General features: G+C 51.0%; 1 protein-coding gene across 4 annotated transcripts in view; it reads left to right on the top strand.

The window, feature by feature from the left end:
* Positions 1–18,743, top strand: part of KAZN (kazrin, periplakin interacting protein) — a 1,321,995-nt gene that overhangs the window by 1,170,791 nt on the left and 132,461 nt on the right. For all 4 annotated transcript variants that reach the window (XM_042229397.2, XM_042229398.2, XM_060396605.1 and 1 more), the window contains one exon: positions 12,622–12,813. In XM_042229397.2, the coding sequence (XP_042085331.1) occupies positions 12,622–12,813 (192 nt within the window). The remainder of the gene's footprint in view (positions 1–12,621; positions 12,814–18,743) is intronic.

The raw sequence follows: 18,743 nt of genomic DNA, 5'->3' as shown, positions 1-18,743 counted from the left end.
GTCACTGCTGTCAAAGAAAAGCTAGAATTAAAGTACACGTGGGGGTAGGTTCTCACTGGTTTTGTGGAGGTGAATTCCATTGTCCGTTTTGCTCGTCTGGTTTCTGAAAGACAGTGATATAACTTCGTGTGCTTAGCGCATAGAAGGTGGCCTTAGGTTTGTGGGTTGCTGGGCACCCAGAAAGTGGTTCCTGACAGAAGTAGTTTATCAGTAGTTTATCAGAGTTATCTTACAGTTGCAAGGGATAGAAAATGCAACTTACACTGGCTTAAGAATGTATTGGCCCACATAACTGAAAAGTTCAGGAGTAGCTTCTGGCTTCAGGTGTGGTGTGATCCAGGACACGGATATTATTTGGATCCAGTCTTTGTCTTGTTGGTGCTCCCTTCTTGGTGGCAGGATGGCCACCAGCACCTCCAGGCTCCATCCTCTCATCCATCATTAAAAAGAGCATCTCCCAGTCCAGATACCGACTGATTGGACTGACCTATGTCATGTGCTTCCCCTTCTAAACCAATCACAGTGGCCAGGGCAACTCAGCTCTCTTATTGGTCAGCTTGGGGCTTATCTCCACCTTTGAACCACGTTCCCATGACTCCTGCCCAGCAAGTGGATAGGAGTGGGCTCCTTAAGGGCCCCAAGGAGGCCTGGACACCTGGCTTTAGGACAAGGCAATCACTGCTGCTGCAGACCATCAGGGACTTAGCATTTAGGTGTTAGGAGGGGGGCTCGCCTTGCCTTTCCACCCTCAGACAGATGCTGTATTTGGGCAATGTGTATTCTTTCTGAAGCTAGAATCACCCGCTGAGTGACTGTTGCAGACCCCCGAGGACTCTGGGGCTCCTGCTGGCTGTCAGTGCTTGGCAGCATCAAGCCACATGCCCAGAAAGTCTGCCAGAGACTGTTCTTTCTGGGCTTCAAGAACAATGGACACAGGAAGCAAAGATCAGGCCAGGCCGCCTGCAGGCCCATGTTCTGCAGCACAGATCCTCGGGTTTGGTTGTGCCTGAGAACAAGGAAGCTATACGTTCTGGAGGTTTGTGATTCCTTCAGTTCCCCCAGGGCATCTCTGCTTTAGAACCTGTGACCATCATCGTTCCAGGGCTGGTGCCTAGCACATGACTGCTGCTGAGTTGGTGCTTGGTGAGGGACAGTCGAAGGCTTCCCTGGTGGCTCAGCTGTATCTGCCTGCAATGCAGGCAGGTCTGAGTTTGATCCCTGGACTGGGAAGATCCCCTGGAGAAGGGCATGGCAACCCACCCCAGTATTCTTGCCTGGAAAATTCCAGGGACACAGGAGTCTGGCAGGCTACAGTTCATGGGGTCAAAGAGTCAGACAAACTGAGCAACTTAGCACGCACACACACATGAGGTACGGTTGAAGGAAGCAAATCCCTTCCCTGGAGAGAATCAGATTCCTGGGGTGCGGAGCTGGATGGGCACAGCTCTTCATGAGAAACAGGGGCTTCCCCCTCTCAAGACTGTGGAAGAGGATTAGCTTGGCAGTCAGGAGCCTGGGATGATGTGGCCGGAAGGTGTGTTTATGCACCAGCAGCTGCACTGAAACAGCTCTGCAGGAAAGACGGATTAAACAGTGCCTCAAAGAAAATACAGTTACTGTGAAATCTGAGCAAAAGACAAAGGCTGCATCATCTGGTACCTGCCAGGCCCACCCCACCCACTTGTAGTAAAAATTACCAGGTGGTTCTCCCGAGCCCTGGCGCGGCCTTGGGATTAATACTGTTGAGAAGTGGCTGGGAGGTTTTTGAGAATCTCCTCTTGTTTGGTGAGTGCTGTATTGTGTCCCATCACCCCCAAAACTTTAAGCCTCAGGATCATGTAACAGAGACAGAAAGAACACGGAAATCTCTAGCAAAGCATGGTTCCAGCTTTTGTCTGCCTGCCATTTGCCCTGTTCCTGGTTTCTTGGGTCTGTCTCATGTGCAGGGGGCAGGAGGGCAGGGACGGCAGAGTAGGCAAGATGAACAGAGGTGGTCCAAGAGGGCTGTTTTCAGCTCACTATACAAAAACCAGGCAGGAGGGGAGCCCAGGCTGGGTCTGCGAGGACCAATCAAGCAAAAGGAAGTGATTTCAAGTCTCTTCTTAGTCCTGGAGGCCCAGCCCTCAGGCTGCTCTTCCCAGATTTGTCTCTCCACAGACCATTACATTCAAGTCCCACCTGACTTAATGTCCCTGTGGAATTCCAGTAATTTACAGAGCTTTGAGGAACCTTTGAGGCTGAGTCTAGAACCGAGGGCCACATTGCTTCTGTTGCCCCTGCTGACCTGACCGAATCCAGGATTCCTGGCCCTGCTTGGCTGCAGGGTCAGCTTAGCCAAGAGGTTCTGTGACCTCAGGCCTTCCAAGCTCGGGGATGCAAACAGTGGTGTCTATCCAGGAGGGTTTGAGGGCTCCCTGTTAACCACAGCGGGCCCTGAGAGGGAACATAGGCTTTGCTGGCCTTGGGGAGAGCTTGCAGACTGGCACCTGGACCCAGAGGAGAAGGGGTAGAATATAGCTCAGGGGTGACTGGAAAAGGCTCTGCAGCCAGACTTTCTGAGTTCAACCACATGTTTTCTCCCTGCCTTGGTTTCTTCTGTAAAATGGGAATATCCCCTTGGGTTACTGTGAGGATCAAGAATTAATGGTGTGAGGATTTAGAGGTAGTTTTGGCATGCATGGCATCTGGTCCCATCACTTCATGGGAAATAGATGGGGAAACAGTGTCAGACTTTATTTTGGGGGGCTCCAAAATCACAGCAGTTGGTGACTGCAGCCATGAAATTAAAAGACGCTTACTCTTTGGAAGGAAAATTATGACCAACCTAGATTGCATATTCAAAAGCTGAGACATTACTTAGCCAACAAAGGTCCGTCTAGTCAAGGCTATGGTTTTTCCAGTGGTCATATATGGATGTGAGAGTTGGACTGTGAAGAAAGCTGAGCACCAAAGAATTGATGCTTTTGAACTGTGGTGTTGGAGAAGACTCTTGAGTGTCCCATGGACTACAAGGAGATCAGTCCTGGGTGTTCATTGGAAGGACTCATACTAAAGCTGAAACTCCAGTACTTTGGCCGCATCATGCGAAGAGTTAACTCATTGGAAAAGACCCTGGGAGGGATTGGGAGCAGGAGGAGAAGGGGACGACAGAGGATGAGATGGTTGGATGGCATCACCAACTCAATGGACATGAGTTTGAGTAAACTCCAGGAGTTGGTGATGGACAGGGAGGCCTGGCGTGCTGTGATTCATGGGGTCGCAAAGAGTCGGCCACGACTGAGCAACTGAACTGAACTGGCATGCATGAGAGGAGAGGCTCACCGTGATGATGATGATTCTTGAATTCAAGAATAGAGAGACTGCATTGTAGGAATGCAGCTGACCTCTTTCTCATCATGTGCTCCCCCCACTTAAAGGGAAAACAGAGGAAGTGCCCTTAGACCACCAGCAAAGACCTTTACCCCCTCTGCCTGGCAGTGCGTTCTGCCAGCAAACCCCTCTCTGAATCTTTCTTTTCAAGATTCCCCTCTGCAATCAGGCACTGGATTCTTGGGACCTGAATACACGTGATCCTGTTTAGTCTTGGGGCCTGGGAACCCGTCTCTCACGGGGATTTGATATGCATCATTGTGCCTCAGTCTTGACATTTAAACACTCCATGAACAGCCTGATTCCTAATTTTTTTTTAATATTTATTTGTCTGTGCTGGGTCTTAGTTATGGCATGCAGGATCTTTTTAATTGTAGCATGCAGAATCTTCAGTTGCAGCACTAGAACCCTTAGTTGCAGCTTGTGGGAGCTAGTTCCCTGACTAGGGATCCCACCTGGAGCCCCCCTGCATTGGGAGATGCAGAGTCTTAGCCACTGGACTACCAGGGAAGTCCCTGATTCCTAATTTTTGGAACAAATATCATCCTGATGTTCTGAGATCACTTCCTGGACCAGATTTGGCAGTGATGAAAATAACAGCAGTCATGGCGGCAGTAGTGCCTTTGAACACTTACAGCCTGCCGGGCGCTGCTGGACCAACCCATTGGCGGGGGGCTTATGACCCCCAGGCTGACCTGGGCTCCATCCCACAGCCCACTGTGTCTCTGAACTCAGGCGGGGTCACTGCAGCCCTGCCTAGGTGCTATGAGGATCCAGTGAGATGAAGCCTGTGGTCCAGTGGGCGGCATCCTGCAGTCAGGGTCTGAGAGTGTGCCAGTGGCATCAGCCCTTGTCTCTGCCAGAGAGGGTGTTTGGACTGGGAGAGAACCGTGGTGTCGCTAAGCAGAGCATCATGCCATCCGGAGTGACCTCCATCCAGCCAGGGCCAGCTGCGCATGGTTCTCAGGGCATCCAGTTTCTCTCCCACAGAGCAGGTGTAGCTCAAGTGAATGGAGGTAGTCCACCTAGCCTGGGGCTGGATTCAAGTTCCCCTTTCGCTGAGCTCTGCTGGAGGTCAGGGGGCTGCTGGGCCCGGTACCTGGATTGGGGAGGAGGATCTATAAAAGTCAGTTAATGGAAAACCTGAACTATGTTACTGCCTCTCCCCCCACCACCCCCACCCCCCACCCCGGCCTTTCTTTTGGCAGTAGAATTCCCTACAGCAAAGTAAACAGGTCTTAAGGATACAGCTGGAGTTTGGTGAGTTTTGACAGATGTGTGTGTCTGTGGTAGCTTTTCAAGGTGTCCGTCTATGACGAGCAGCCAGGGACTGTCACTCCAGCCTAGGCTCCACTTGGAGCCCCTCCATGTTCTGGCTTCTGCCCTCCCCCTGCAGACTGGGTGACTGCACCTTCTCTGCCATTTAAGCCACCCCTCCCAGGCTGGGAGGCCCACAGGTCAGGGCTCTGAGGTCAGTGAGGCCAAGGCCTTTCCTCAGAACGTTGGGGAGATTTGCCCTTTTCTTTTCTTTTTTTTTTTTTTGACAAGTGACATGTGACCCCCATTTAGAACCTTCCAGAATGTTTTCACTTAGATGATTGCTTTAATGTTTACCACAGGCTTGGGAGACTGGTCTTGGCTCCATTTTCAGATAAACTCAGAGGTCACTTGTCCTAAGGTCAAATAGCCAGGAAGCTGGGGAACCAGGACTGGACCTCGGTGGCTAACCCAGACTTGCCTAGCCCACGTTCGCCTTGCACCATGCTCGGCGTGGGCCTGCCAGGAGCCCAGTGCTGGGCTGGAGCTGGGCGTTGGGTGTCCGCAGGGCCCCTGCTGCCTCCGTGGCCACGTCCTTAAGGAGCTACATGGGGACTGTGCCCCTGGGGAGGGTGGTGCATGGAGTGGTGGCTCTCTGTGACCCTCCAGCTCCACGTAGGAAACAAGAATGAGCCCATACCTGCTGGCGGGGTGTTGGGGGGGCAACCCTGCCTCGCCTGCCATCTACCAGGGTGAGCGCACAGCAGTGTTGGGTTCCCTCTGTGTCACCCACGGACTCTGTTGCCCTCTCCTCCTGCAAGACGGTATAGTGTGGGCAGGTGCTAGAGCTAGACCGCTAGCTTCTACCCCTGACTCTGCCTTTTACTACGAATGACATTGGTCAAGTCACCTAAATCCTGTGCCTCAACTTCTCCATCTGTTGAATGGGGTGATCCTACTTCATGAGGTTATTGTGAGAATTCACTAGTATCTGTTAGGCATGTGACATACTTAAAACAGAGCCTGGAGCACATACCTTGTGCTCTAGAAATGTTAGTAAAGAAGTCATTGTCATTGACACACAGTAATTACAGTATCATTGCTGTTTGGACCGCTGGCTTGGGAAGGACAGACTCACAAACCTCTCAAATGGAGACAGCTCAGAGGACTCTTGGATGTTGCCCTACAGTCAAGGAAAATAAGCTTTTTTCTCCTTTCTCTTCTTCCTCTCTCGTCCCAACTTGATGAGCTCACAAAAATTAAGCCAGGAAAGTACTTGGGGCTCTTCCCTGGGGCCAGGAGTGGTGGTTGGTTCCGGGAAACTGGTAGATCAGCAGGGAAATCAAAGGCTCTCCAGTGCCAGGTGGCCCTGCCCAGCTGGTGCTGCTGCAGGTCTCCACATAGGTGTAGGGCTGAGCTGTGCTCGCCAGGCCCCAGGCTCTCTTCCCTTAGCATCTTTTCTTGCCCTCTGTGCATGTTACCTCCTTGTTACAACATGGCTGCTGCAGTTCTGACCACAGATCTACTTTCCAGGCAAGAAGGCAGGGAGGAGACAAAGCCTTTCTTTCTTTTATTAAAAACAAATTTTTTGGTCATATTGTTGCTTTGCAATGTTGTGTTTATACTGTACAGCAAAATGAATCAGTTATACATATACATATATTCCCTCTTTTTTGGATTTCCTTCCCATTGGTTGTTGTTTAGTCACTAAGTCAAGTCTGGCTCTTGTGAGACCCCATGGACTGTAGACCACCAGACCATCCCAAGCTCCTCAGTCCTTGGGATTCTCCAGGCAAGAATACTGGAGTCTGTTGCCATTTCTTTCTCCAGGGGATCTTCCCAACCCAGTGTTGGAAACTGCCTCCTGCATTGCAGGCAGATTCTTTACCATTGAACAAAGTCCTTTTTTCTTAAACGGCAGTCTCAGGGACTATCTCCTATATCTTATTAGCCAGGCTGAGTCACACAGACAATTCTAGCTGCAAGGGAGGCCAGGAAATGGCACTTTTTAAAATGCAGAACACTCACTGCTCTCACAAACAAAAGATGTGCTGGGAGGCACAGGGTCTCCCCAGCTCCCTTTGCCACCTGATAGGTATGCCACACCCCCTTGCCCTTGAGAAGAAGGCCCTGGAGGCTTCCACTGCATGGCCTGCCTGCTGGTAAGGCCGCCCCTGCGGGCAGCACCATTGGTGACTGGTGGCTTCCTGGAGGAGGGCGGCAGGGGAAGAGCCATCTCCCAGGCAACAGTTACTTCCGGCTTCCTTGGCCAAGAACATTGCTGTGTCTGTGGCTTCTTGGGCACCAGGCCCTTTCACCACCGGGCTTCCCTGGTAGCTTAGACAGTAAAGAATATGCCTGCAATGCAGGAGACCAAGGTTTGACCCCTGGATTGGGAAGATCCCCTGGAGGAGAGCATGGCAACCCACTCCAGTATTCTTGCCTGGAGAATCTCATGGACAGAGGAGTCTGGTGGACTACAGTCCATGGGGTCAAGAAGAGTTGGACACAACTGAGCGACTAACACACACACACCTTTCACCACCATTCGCCCCCTGCCTTGCGATCCGAGGGTGCGTGGTTGCCCAGTGACAGGCAGAAAGGAACACAGTCGGTCTTTGCTGTTTGTGTCCCTCCGCAGAGGCTAGAACAGTTTCTCCAGGAACGTGGCTCCTTCCCCAGCTTTCGACACAAGGCTCCCTCCTGTCCGTGAGTTAGCCGGCTCTGTGCCAGATGCCTCACGAACCTCACTTCTTCCCTTCCCTGCTTCGTGTCCCTGGACGAGTGCTGACCCCAGAGCTCCATGCCCTGAAGGAGAGACTCTGTGCTCTTCACATGAGGTGAGCACACCCAAGGAACTGAGTAGGTTGTGACTAATTTACACTTAAGTAGCCATGTGTGTCTCACTGAGCAGGGCAGCCATGAGCCAGAGCAGGGACCCCTGCCCTGCGAAGGGGAGGAGCACAGCATTCCTCTAGATTCATGAAGAGTGCATTCCTCTAAGGGCACTGACATTAGATGTCAGGTGAGTGTAATCTCCTCGGTTCTGTCTCAACAAAAATTTGAAGCGACGGACATAAAGACCTCGGCACATCACAGCTCTTGGACAGACCGTGTTATAGCTCTCCATTCTGAACAGACCGTGTTATAGCTCTTAGACAGATCAGTGTTCCAGCTCCGTGTTACAGCTCAGTTTTATTTAGAAAATAGCAGGAAAATACATCCTCGAGGCGTGAGGGCATGCCGACCCGAAGACGAAGAGGAGAGAGAGCTCCCGCCCCTTGGCTCCTCTTTTTGTGTTCCGACCTCCTCCCTGGGCCTGCGCTGTGTGAACTCTCCTCCCTGGGCCTGCGCTGTGTGAACTGGGCCAGCCAGGAGTGCTGTTTGTTCTGCCTGAGGTCCTCACGCCGGTCCTCGGACCTTCCTTTGACCTTCCTTTGTTCTGTTTTCATGGGCTTTTCCCTTCCTTGTCTTTTAGCCGCCACCATTTTGGACTCCAGTTTCCTATTCTAACTACCTAACATTATGAAGGCCCAGAGAGGGACAGTGACTTGCCCTAGGTCACACAGCGAGGTAGCTGACCTTCTGAGGCAGAAACCCAAGTCTTCCAACTCTCAGTTCTTCATTGCTCCTGGGGGATGAGTTCACTCCCCTCAGTGCAGAGGGGAAGGGGAGTTGAGGGCACACACAGTCCTCATCGTGCACACGTTTAAGTGTATCACACGTTCCTATCATTCCATTTCACAGGTGAGGCCACTGAGGCCCAGGGAGGGGCATGCGTGCACGCTAAGTCCCTTCAGTTATGTCTGACTCTTTGCTACCCCGTGGGCTGAAGTCCACCAAGCTCCTCTGTCCATGGGATTCTCCAAGCAAGAATGCTGGAGTGGGTTGCCATGCTCTCCTCCAGGGGATCATCCCAACCCAGGGATCACACCTGAATCTCTTGCATAGGCAGTCAGGTTCTTTACCACTAGCGCCACCTGGGAAGCCCCCAGGGAGGGGAAGTGCCTGCAGATGGTCCCAGAGCCAGTAAATGGGCTTCAGTCTTGTGAGGTTCTCTGATTGCAGTCCCAGAGCTGTCACCCCTTTTTACCCCTGGAAGGGTCCAGGTGGTGCAAGATCTAGTCTAGTGGGGGCAGGGGCAGTTACTAAGCTTGGACAAGCCTCTCTCTTTCTGTGGAGTTGTTTTTCCAGCCTGGTCTCCTGAGACTTGGCTCTGGCAAGAGCCACACCTGGTTCCCGCCCTCCTGCTTGTTCAGAACCTGACTCAAGGGGCAGGGCCTAGGTGTCCGGTATACCTATTAGCAACCTGAGCACAGGGGGAAAAAAAAAATCCGCCTTTGCCACTGTGAGCTCAGGAGAGGGACACGCAGCCCCATCTTGCTCTCATCCAAGTAGTGGTGGTGAGAGGGCAGAGAAGGCTGTGCCAGGCTGCTCCATGCCTTCACCTCCTTCCTCCTGGGACATCATCTAGCGCAGCCCTTTCTCATGATGACCCCGCTTCATTGTGATGGAAGTAGGGTTGCTGGATAAAACACAGCACGCCCAGTTCCATTTGAATTTCAGATAAACATCGAATCAATTTTCAGCACAAGTATGTCCTGTGTAATAGGACACACTTACATTAAAAAGTATTAGTTATCTAAAATTCAAATTTAACTGTGCCTCTGGGCTTTTTTGGTTCACTTTGCTTCACTTTGTTTTGTTTTGCTCAGTCTGGAAACCACAGAGGGGTGACATGGTCCCCACACAGTGCACATGGCAACTGAGAGCCAGAGAAATCACAACAAGGGTCACAACAAGGCCCTGGGCCTGGATTTGAAGCCAGGTCTCTTGGAATCCTTTGCCCTCTGCATAGATAGCAAACAACCTCAGTGACTTCCTCTGGGCGGTTTGAGAAAGCCCTAAAATAAAAAACAGTTCTGGCTTCTACTTGCCTGGTAATGTAAATATAAATGGGATACGTAGCAGTCACTCACACCCTACTGTGAAATAGACATTTGGTGACCGTTGAGTGGGAACAGTCCCTGGCAGCTGTGACTGGGGAGAGTTGATGAAGGAAAGTGTCTTGGCCTATCTGGGTTGCTATAACAAAAATACTGGATGGCTTATAAGCCACAGAAATGTCTGTCTCACCGTTCTGGAGGCTGGAAGTCCAAGACCAGGCACTGATAAATTCCATGTCTGGTAAGGACCCTCGTGGTGATTCATAGCCCTCTTTTCTGCTGCATCTTCACCTGGCGGACGGGTCGCTAAGCCCATTAGGTTCCATCCCATGGTGGCTCCACCCTCGTGATCTGATCAGTTCTCTTCACACACTGTCATCACCTGGGGATTAGGTTTCACATGTGATTTTTTTTTTTTTTTTGGCTGCACTGAGTCTTTGATGCAGCATGCAAGACCTTCAATCTTTACTTGCCTCCTGCAAACCCTTAGTGGTGGCATACGAACTCTTAGTTTCAGCATGTGAGATCTAGTTCCCCAACCAGGAATAGAACCTGGGCCACCTGCATTAGGAGCGTGGAGTCTTAGCCCCTGGACCACCAGGGAAGTCTCTCACATACGAATTTTGACCACAAACGTTCAGTCTATGACAGAAAGCGAGAATGAAAGTTCTAGAGTCTTCAGTACAGCTGGAGATGGCAAGCCAGGGCTTGGGGCACAGAGTGTGGCTGGGGTTAACATCTTTTATAATCTGACCCTGGCCTACCTCTCCTTTCCCCCTGCTCCTCCTCCCCTGTAACTGTTCACTGGTTACCCAGGGAACTCTGGCTTCCCAGCACTTCTCAGGCTGTTCCCTCTACTCACTGCCCCCGCCCCCTCCCCAGTCTTCCAAGACCTGTTTCAAATATTCTGTGCCCCAAGCGGGAACTGCCATTGCTTTGTCTTATAATTACTTGTGTTGCTGCTTCTACACGCAGCAGACTTTTTGAGGCTGAGGGTGTTCCCTTCTTTTTAGACACCAGGCAGTCCTGCAGTATAGACAGCTTGCAAATGTTTGCCTGGAATAAGGGCAGGGGAGGGACCCCCAATGCAAACTTCCTAGTTTGTAGGTTTGCTAAGAGACTTGGACATTTCCCAGCCTGCACTTGGGTCTGTTCATGTCAGAGCAATCAAGACCTCCTCTGCAGACAGCCTGCCTCCCCAGGGTGCAGGTTTGGGTTCCTTTAGCCCATCTGGGGTCTGGGAGCACCAGCCTGAGGGTAGGACCTATCTGTGACATTCACCCAGGGGTTCCCAGTGCCTGCAGGAGCAACTGGCTTGGAGTAGGTGCCCGTGAACTCTTGCTGGATGGATGGATGGGTGGATGGATGGATGGAGGGGATTGTCTGATTGTCACATGTCGTCATACAGTGTTCAGGACTCTTGAGACCCCTCAGTGAATGCGGGCCTCCCACATTAATGAGGGGTTTGGGGCGTGTCGTCCAAAGCGCTGTCAGAATTGGACCGTGGGTGGGGCCGTTTTAGGGCTGTTGATTTAACTGTGGGGCTGAGACTGCCCGACAGGGAGGAACCTGTGAAGAAGGAAACCCTTCTGGTGGCCCAGAGGCAGGACGAATCTAGCACCTTCAGAACTGAAAGTCCCCCAGGTGGCCTGAGGAAGGCCTCTGATGGGGTGACAAAGCGGCTGATGGGCAGCCAGGGAGGGAGGGTTTAGAGCTCAGAGTGAGGTGCTGCGCCCTGTGTTTCAGGCTGGAGATTGCTGGGGGCTGAGGAGGAGCTGTGTGGCCAAGGAGGCCTCCGCTCATGTGGGTGGCAGCTGGACCCAGGTGGCCTCAGAGGAGGTAGTTGAGGTGGACCAGGAACAGGGGCTGGAGTTGGTGCCACCTTTCCCCAGGCCTCTGGGGGTGGAGGGACCCCAAGTCCCTGAGGCCTCAGCTCTGCTCGCCCCCAGCCTGCCCCCACAAGCTTGACTCTGCCTTTGGGTCCAGGAGTGCAGGCTGTGGGACCTTAGAGAACACCGCGCACCTGGGGGTCCTGGGTCCTGGCTCCTGGGAGGAGCCTGGGAAAACAGCCCCGCTTCACTGGCACTGAGCACTTGCTGTATACACGGAGCCCATCTCCTAGAACAGGCCCCATGAGAGGAGGGAGCCTCACCACTAACCCCATGAGGGTTAGACCCATTTTACAGAAGGGGCATCTGAGGCTCAGAGGGGGAGGGACTTGCTTGTGACCACACTCGTGGTCAGTGAGGTAGCCAGACCAGAGACCCTGGGGCCTCAAGAGCTGTGCTGCAGCTATGCCCTCTGACCCTCACAGGCAAGGACTGTGCCCGCCCCCCTAAGGATGGAAAGAGCTTGGCCTGTGGCAGAGCGAGGTGCCAACCTGCAGGACGGGGTGAGCGTAGTGATGCTTCCAAGACCAGCTGCTCTGGGCCTGCTTCCATGAGCTTCTCGAAACCTCCTTTAATCAGTCTCTAAGTGAGGTGAGCATCTTACCTGGGTCTGCACTGTCCTGAGTTACTGTTGCGCCGACTGTGCCTGGAGTCAACCAGGTCTGGGTCCAGACCCCACCTCCATTACCTACACAGTTTATGAACTCACGGAGTTTCTTAGTCTCTCTGCACCTCGACTTCCTAACCTGTGAAATGGGTTGAGATCTCCTGCCTCCAGAGGTTTTGGTAAATGAGGTAAAGCATGTAAAGTGTAGCTGGGTGTGACTGTAATGCTCCTGCCCTCTTCAGGGAGGGAGACCCCGGCCATTGGAGGGATGCTCTAGTTGCAGCCTCAGTGGAGCCCTAGACAGTGCGGAGGGATGCAGGGGTGGGGACCCCACTCAGCGTGCTCTGCAGACTGTGGGTGGGGCCCAGGGCTGGGGCAGAGGCTCTGTGCAAGAAGTTTGTTTTGGGGTTTTCTTCCTGCGCACAGTAGGAAAGGTGCTGAGCACAGAGGAAACAGGAAAAGCCAAAGCACCTTCAAACTGTCCCCAGAAAAGTGAGCGAGCACAGCCAGCGCCCCCTGTCCCTTGCTCTAACTACATGCCCTTCTCCCCTAGCGCTCCTGCGGGAGGAAGTGTCCCGGCTCCAGGAGGAAGTCCACCTTCTCCGGCAGATGAAGGAGATGTTGATGAAGGACCTGGAGGAGTCGCAGGGTGGCAAGTCCTCTGAGGTCCTCTCGGCCACCGAGCTCAGGGTCCAGCTGGCCCAGAAGGAGCAAGAGCTAGCCAGAGCCAAAGAAGCCTTGCAGGGTGAGTGACAAGTCGGGGACAGCTCCCTCCTCTCCCTCACCTGGAGCTCAGCCGGGGCCACGGGGCGCCGCGAGCCAGGGTCCTGCGTCTGCAGGGGGAGTGGCGTGGACCCGGGAGTCTCCCAGCACGGGCTGCCCCTTCCTTCTTGGTGGAATCCTGTGTCGTGCTGGGTCGGGTACAGGTGTCATTCCCTCCTGCGGTGTGACCACCTCAGGTTTGCCATCACGGCCGGTCATGGGGCGCCTCCCTCCGAGGCGTGATTGGCAGGTGGTCAGTTATCTCTGCTGACCCAGGGTGCTGCCCCAGCAGTTGGGTCTCCTCTTTCCCAGAGCTCTCCAGGTCCTGCGGTGCCTCCCTTGCAGGACAGAGTGGATGTGTGGGGTCTGTGCTGGAGGACACGTCCATCCACCACTTCACTCATGCTCACCATGGTGGGCTCCGCAGGGGAGGGCTTGGCCTCTTCTTGCTTTTACTTGTTCTGAAGGAGCTCCCCTCTAAGACATGCAGCACCCAGCCCTGGGTGGGGGTGGGGGAGGAGCTGGGAGAGAAACCACTTGAGGAGACAGGTCAGTGGGCCCACGTGTCACCTGCTTTCCTTAGTGCTGGCCTGGGATACTGGTGGCTGACATACCTCTCTCTCCTGGGAGCCACCTGCCCACACTGTGTCTCAAAAGGTTATTTGAGAAAGATTGGAAGGCTTCTCCAAATAGTCCTGTCACAGGAAACATTGGGGGAGAAAATATTTGGGGAGGTCTACCTTGATCTCTTGAGCCTCTCTTGGTATCTTTGATTCTCCTGGGGAGGAAAGAGGCAATAAAGCTTGGCAGGCTCCTTCCCACTTACCACTGGCTAGAACCGATAAATACTCTCTGAAGATTTTGTTTCTGAAGCCAAAACAGGTTTATTCCTTACATTGATTTCGGCCTGCTGTAGCAAAGACCCCAGAACAGGGTGGCTTAAAGAATCTGTTTGTCCCTTTCTTCTGTAACTATCCCAAGGGTGTTTCAGGCTGGTGGGCATCTCTGCTCCCCTTGGCCTGTGATGGATCCAGGGAAAGAACTGAAGTGCAAGGTCAGAGAGTGTCTTTGGCAGGAGTGTGATCATTTGGCTGCAGGGAGTGCTTGGGGTCTGTGTCCCAGCTACAAGGCTCTGGAGGGGTAGGAGTGGAGGGTGGAGAAGGAGAAGGGATTTTGCTAGATGGTTAGTTGACTCTATCCTCCTGGGTTTCCCTGACCGGAGATGTGAAGTGAGCAGCAGAACGTTGGTTAAGCCAACTGTCTGTCCAACACCCCCACCACCTAGGAAGCTTAGGAAACCATTGAGCCCTCATCCAGGTGTTCCAGCCCCTTTCTGAATCCTTCTCAGCAGTACGTGTTATTCTTCTGGTGGGCCCACTTGGACAGTGCTCAAGGTGGTCTGTTTAGGCCATGGCTGGCAGGTGGTCTGTGTCATGGTCCAGCTGACGCCACATGATCAGAAGTCCCTGTGCCAGGCACGCACACTTTCTCTACACAAGCCTCTTGCCGTCCAGGCAGATCTGTGCGAGTCCCCTCCACTCCCAGCTTCCCAGAGGCCCTGGAACATCCCTACCTTTCTCAGGAAGGAGAACCCAAGTCTCAGGAGTCTCTCGTACGGGGCACGTGTTCCTGGGCCTGGGACATATGAGCTGGTGTCCTTTGGTCTCACTAGGCTTTGCGATCCTGCAGAGAGTTGGGAAAGCAGCCAGACACTGTCTCAGCCTCCTCAGCTGGTATTCATTGCAGGACAGAGACACCTGCCTTCTGTGTCCTGGGCCAAGGAAAGAGCTCTCACCCTTATTCTGCCTTCTGGACCTGTGAGGAGGAGGAATCCCTCCGTCTGCTGTTCCAGGGCCCAGGGGAATGGGCAGGCAGGCTCATTTACCCTCCACTCCCCAGCTCCTAGGACAGCCAGCCTACACTCTCCAGACCTCAGCTTTCTGATCTGAATGATGGGACAGTAACAGTGAGTTACATGTGATTATGTCTGTGAAGACTGTTACCATGATATGCATCCTTCTCTGTGCAGCCCACAGGGCATAGCGCTTTGCAGGCATTTCTTTCCAACTCGGTGCTGTATGAGTTCTTATCCATCTCTGGGCCTTGCTCAGGGACCCAGAGATCCCCTTGATGGGGCAGCTCCTTTGTAGGAACAATAATCTCATCAAGAGGGATTTGTCAGTATTCATCCAAAGAAAGCTTTATTGAACACCTGCTATGTGTTCCAGCGGGCTTCCCTGGTGGCTCAGACAGTAAAGAGTCTGCCTGTGGTATGGGAGACCCAGGTTTGAACCCTGGGTCGGAAAGATCCCCTGGAGAAAGGAGTGGCTACCCACTCCAGTATTCTTGCCTTGGAAAATCCCATGGATGGAGTCTGGTAGGCTACAGTCCATAGGGTTGCAAAGAGTCAAACACGATTGAGCGACTTCACTTTCTTTTTTTCCTACTGTGTTCCAGCACTGTTCTACGTGTTTGGTCTGTGATTCACCCCAGTCCTGCTGGGAGGTATTAACCCCTTTCACAGATGGACACAGCTGAATGAGGTTCAGGGAGATTAAGTAACTTGGCCAAAGTGACAAGCTAATTATCAGCAGAGTCCAAAACTTTATCCACTGTGCTAAACCCCTTTTCTTCCCTCTGGATGAGGTCACTAGGGATGAAGTCAGCCTGGACAGGAGAGACTGGAGGCCACCCTAGCTCAGTAATGGGGACAGCAGATTCTGGAGTCAGATCTGGGCTTGAATCACAGCTCTGTCACTTACTAGCTGTGTGACCTAGGTCAGATTCCTTAACCTCTCTGAACCATAATTCTCTTGCAGAAGGTAATAATACCTGTTTTTCTTATAATTGGGACCAGTTATAACTGGTAGCTACTTCACAGAATTCTCGGGAGGATTAGAGATATGAAGCACTTGGCACAGTGCCAAGTACCATTAGTGCAAATATTTAGTGATGATCAGATGAGAGCGGGCTTGGCAGACCTCCTTGGATCTCTTTGGAGATACTGGTCACCTGACTCCCATTCAGGGTGGCCCAGACCCTAGACCCCCTGAGCCCATCTGCGTTCAAGGTAGCAAGTGTTCCTGAAAAACAGTGAGGTGATCACCTTCAGCGGCCTCAAGCATCCTCCCTGCCATTCTACAAAGTCACAAAGATTCTTCCTCCCTGGCCACAGCACGTGGTGAGTAAATTGCAGACAGATGTGGGCAGAAGGAGACTGGGGCATGAAAAGGAATTTATATGCCCTTAATGAGAAAGATGAAAATAAATGCACCAGCCAAGAAAGCTGCAGATGGTGGACACTTGTTAACAACCAGTGTCCCTACGGTGGGAAAATGCAGAGCCCCCAAAGACTTCCACTCTGGTGGTCCCCACCTGGCCACCCTCAGTCTGGTAGCTTGGGCTGGTTGAAGCTAGAATTTTTTTTTCTCTATATTTCTATATTCATTTGGTTGCACTGGGTCTCAGTTGCAGCACACAGGATCTTCAGTCTTTGTTGAGACATGCTGAATCTTTAGTTTCAAGATCAGGGATTGAACCCAGGCTTCTTGCTGCACTGGGAGCTCAGAATCTTAGCCACTGGACCACCAGGGAAGTCCCCAAACTGGCATTTTTCAGGACATGAGAAGATTGGGAACCCAAGCAAACACCCAAGACATCAGGCCGCGATTCCAACATCAAAGAATCCAACAAAAAGAATCAAGTCTGGGAGAATTGGGGTTTAGAAGGTTCTACCGGGATGAGTCTGGGAATGTTTGGTTTAGGACCTTGGTCTCACCCTTAGTTCAAAGGCAGAATCTCCGAATGATTGTTTAATAAGGAATGGTGTCGTCGAGTTTATAAACTTACCCCAGAGTCCCTGCATGACCCCAGCCCTACACACGTGGTGAGCTTGTTGCCTGGGGGACTCCTTTAGGGTGTCTTGATTTCCCCCTCAGTTTCGTTGATTTCAAGATTCAAGGCATTACAGAAACAATACTCATGAAAATTTTCTTCTTCCCTTTTTTAATCACTTAATGGCATGTCAAGTGTGTTGAGCATTTTCCCACAAGGATAAATACTCCTTGAAAACATAATTTTTAGTGACTCCATAATGTTCTGCCAAATGGAAGCCCTGTAATTTTATTAGCCACTTTCTGTTATTGGATATTTAAGTTGTTTCCACTTTTTTTTTTCTCTCTTCATTCTTGCTGTTATGTAGCACTGCACTCTACAGATCTGTGTAAATCTGTTTTCTTAGGACAGCATTTATCAAACCTTCTGGTCTCTGGACCACTTTACACGCATAAAATTGATGACCTCAAAGAGCTTTTGTTTATATGGTTTAGATCTATCAGTGTTTGCTATCTTAGAAATTAAAAGCAAAACATGTCTATATTATCAGTAACTTATTTTAAAATAACAATACTAAACCTATTATGTGTTAACATAATTTTTAAGTGAAAAATGACTTTTTTCCTAAATAAAAAGACTTGAGGGTGAAGAGCAGCATTGTTTCACAGTTTTCAAAAACTTTTTAATATCTGACTTCATAGAAGACTGCTGAGTTTTCATAGTTACTCCTCAGTCAAGCTACTGTGATTTGTTGTTTTGATTGAAAATCTAGCATCACACAGATACATATCTGGAAGAGGGAGGAGTAAATTAATTGTCTTATTAGATAACTGTGGATATTTCTCTTGATGCTATACTAGAACTCACCAAATGGTAGTTTCTTAGAGGTGTGCTGAGTGTGGAATCTAAATCCATATCCAATGAAGGTTTTGTGCTCTGGATGGACAAAACCATTGGTCAGATTGGCATTTTGAATGGAGTTTGTGGCTCAGTGGTAAAGAATCTGCCTGCAAGGCAGGAGACCCAAGTTCAATCCCTGGGTCAGGAAGATGCCCTGGAGAAGGAAATGGCAACCACTCCAGTATTCTTTCCTGGAGAATTCCATGGCCAGAGGAGCCTAGTGGGCTACAGTCCATGGGGGTCGCAAAGAGTCAGACATGACTGAGCAACTATCACACACACATGTGGAGATTGTACCCATACATGATTTTTGGAATCTAACATTGATCACTCAGAAAATAATGGTTCCCTGAGTGATGTGAATCCTCCAAAGGTTGATATATTTCATTGTCCAACATCAAAAAGTCACATCTGTTAACATCACCACCAATCTCTTTAGAAAAGTCTTTAAGTCTTGAGCTGGTAAAATCCTCATGGCAGATCAAGTTTGCCCAAATTCTGATTTTCACTCAAAATTTCAAGTTTTATCAGTGGCAACAAATACTGTCATTTGTTTTCCCAGAAGTAATAGGCTTACTTATTTGGTAACTTATTAGTTCAGTAGTTTGCCAGATACTATAGTGTGTGTTAGTCATTCTTTCCCCACTCCAGTACTCTTGGCTGGAAAATCCCATGGGTGGAGGAGCCTGGTGGGCTGCAGTCCATGGGGTCACTAAGAGTCAGACACAACTGAGTGGCTTCACTTTCACTTTTCACTTGCATGCACTGGAGAAGGACATGGCAACCCACTCCAGTGTTCTTGCCTGGAGAATCCCAGGGACCGGGGAGCCTGGTGGGCTGCCGTCTATGGGGTCGCAGAGAGTCGGACACGACTGAAGCGACTTAGCAGCAGCAGCAGCAGCAGTCATTCTTTCAATTACAAATTTTTGTCCTACAAAAAGTGACTAGCTAGCAACTCAGTTTCGCAAATGCTTTTCCTTGAGACTGCCATTGTACTTTGATATGCAACAAAAGAGCTTTAAGTGTACTTTCCATTTTATTTAAAAAATATGTACTTGGGGATCAAGTTTGAATAGAATTAATTATTTTTACCTCTTCCTCAAGGATATTCTTAAGTAAAACTGCCCCTCCCATTTTTCCAACCATGGGTGCATTGTGTAAGGAACGTAGTTACTACTT

The sequence above is a fragment of the Ovis aries genome, chromosome 12 (assembly GCF_016772045.2).
Source record: "Ovis aries strain OAR_USU_Benz2616 breed Rambouillet chromosome 12, ARS-UI_Ramb_v3.0, whole genome shotgun sequence".
Taxonomy (NCBI): Eukaryota; Metazoa; Chordata; class Mammalia; order Artiodactyla; family Bovidae; genus Ovis; species Ovis aries.
This window is presented reverse-complemented; position numbering and strand designations above follow the sequence as displayed.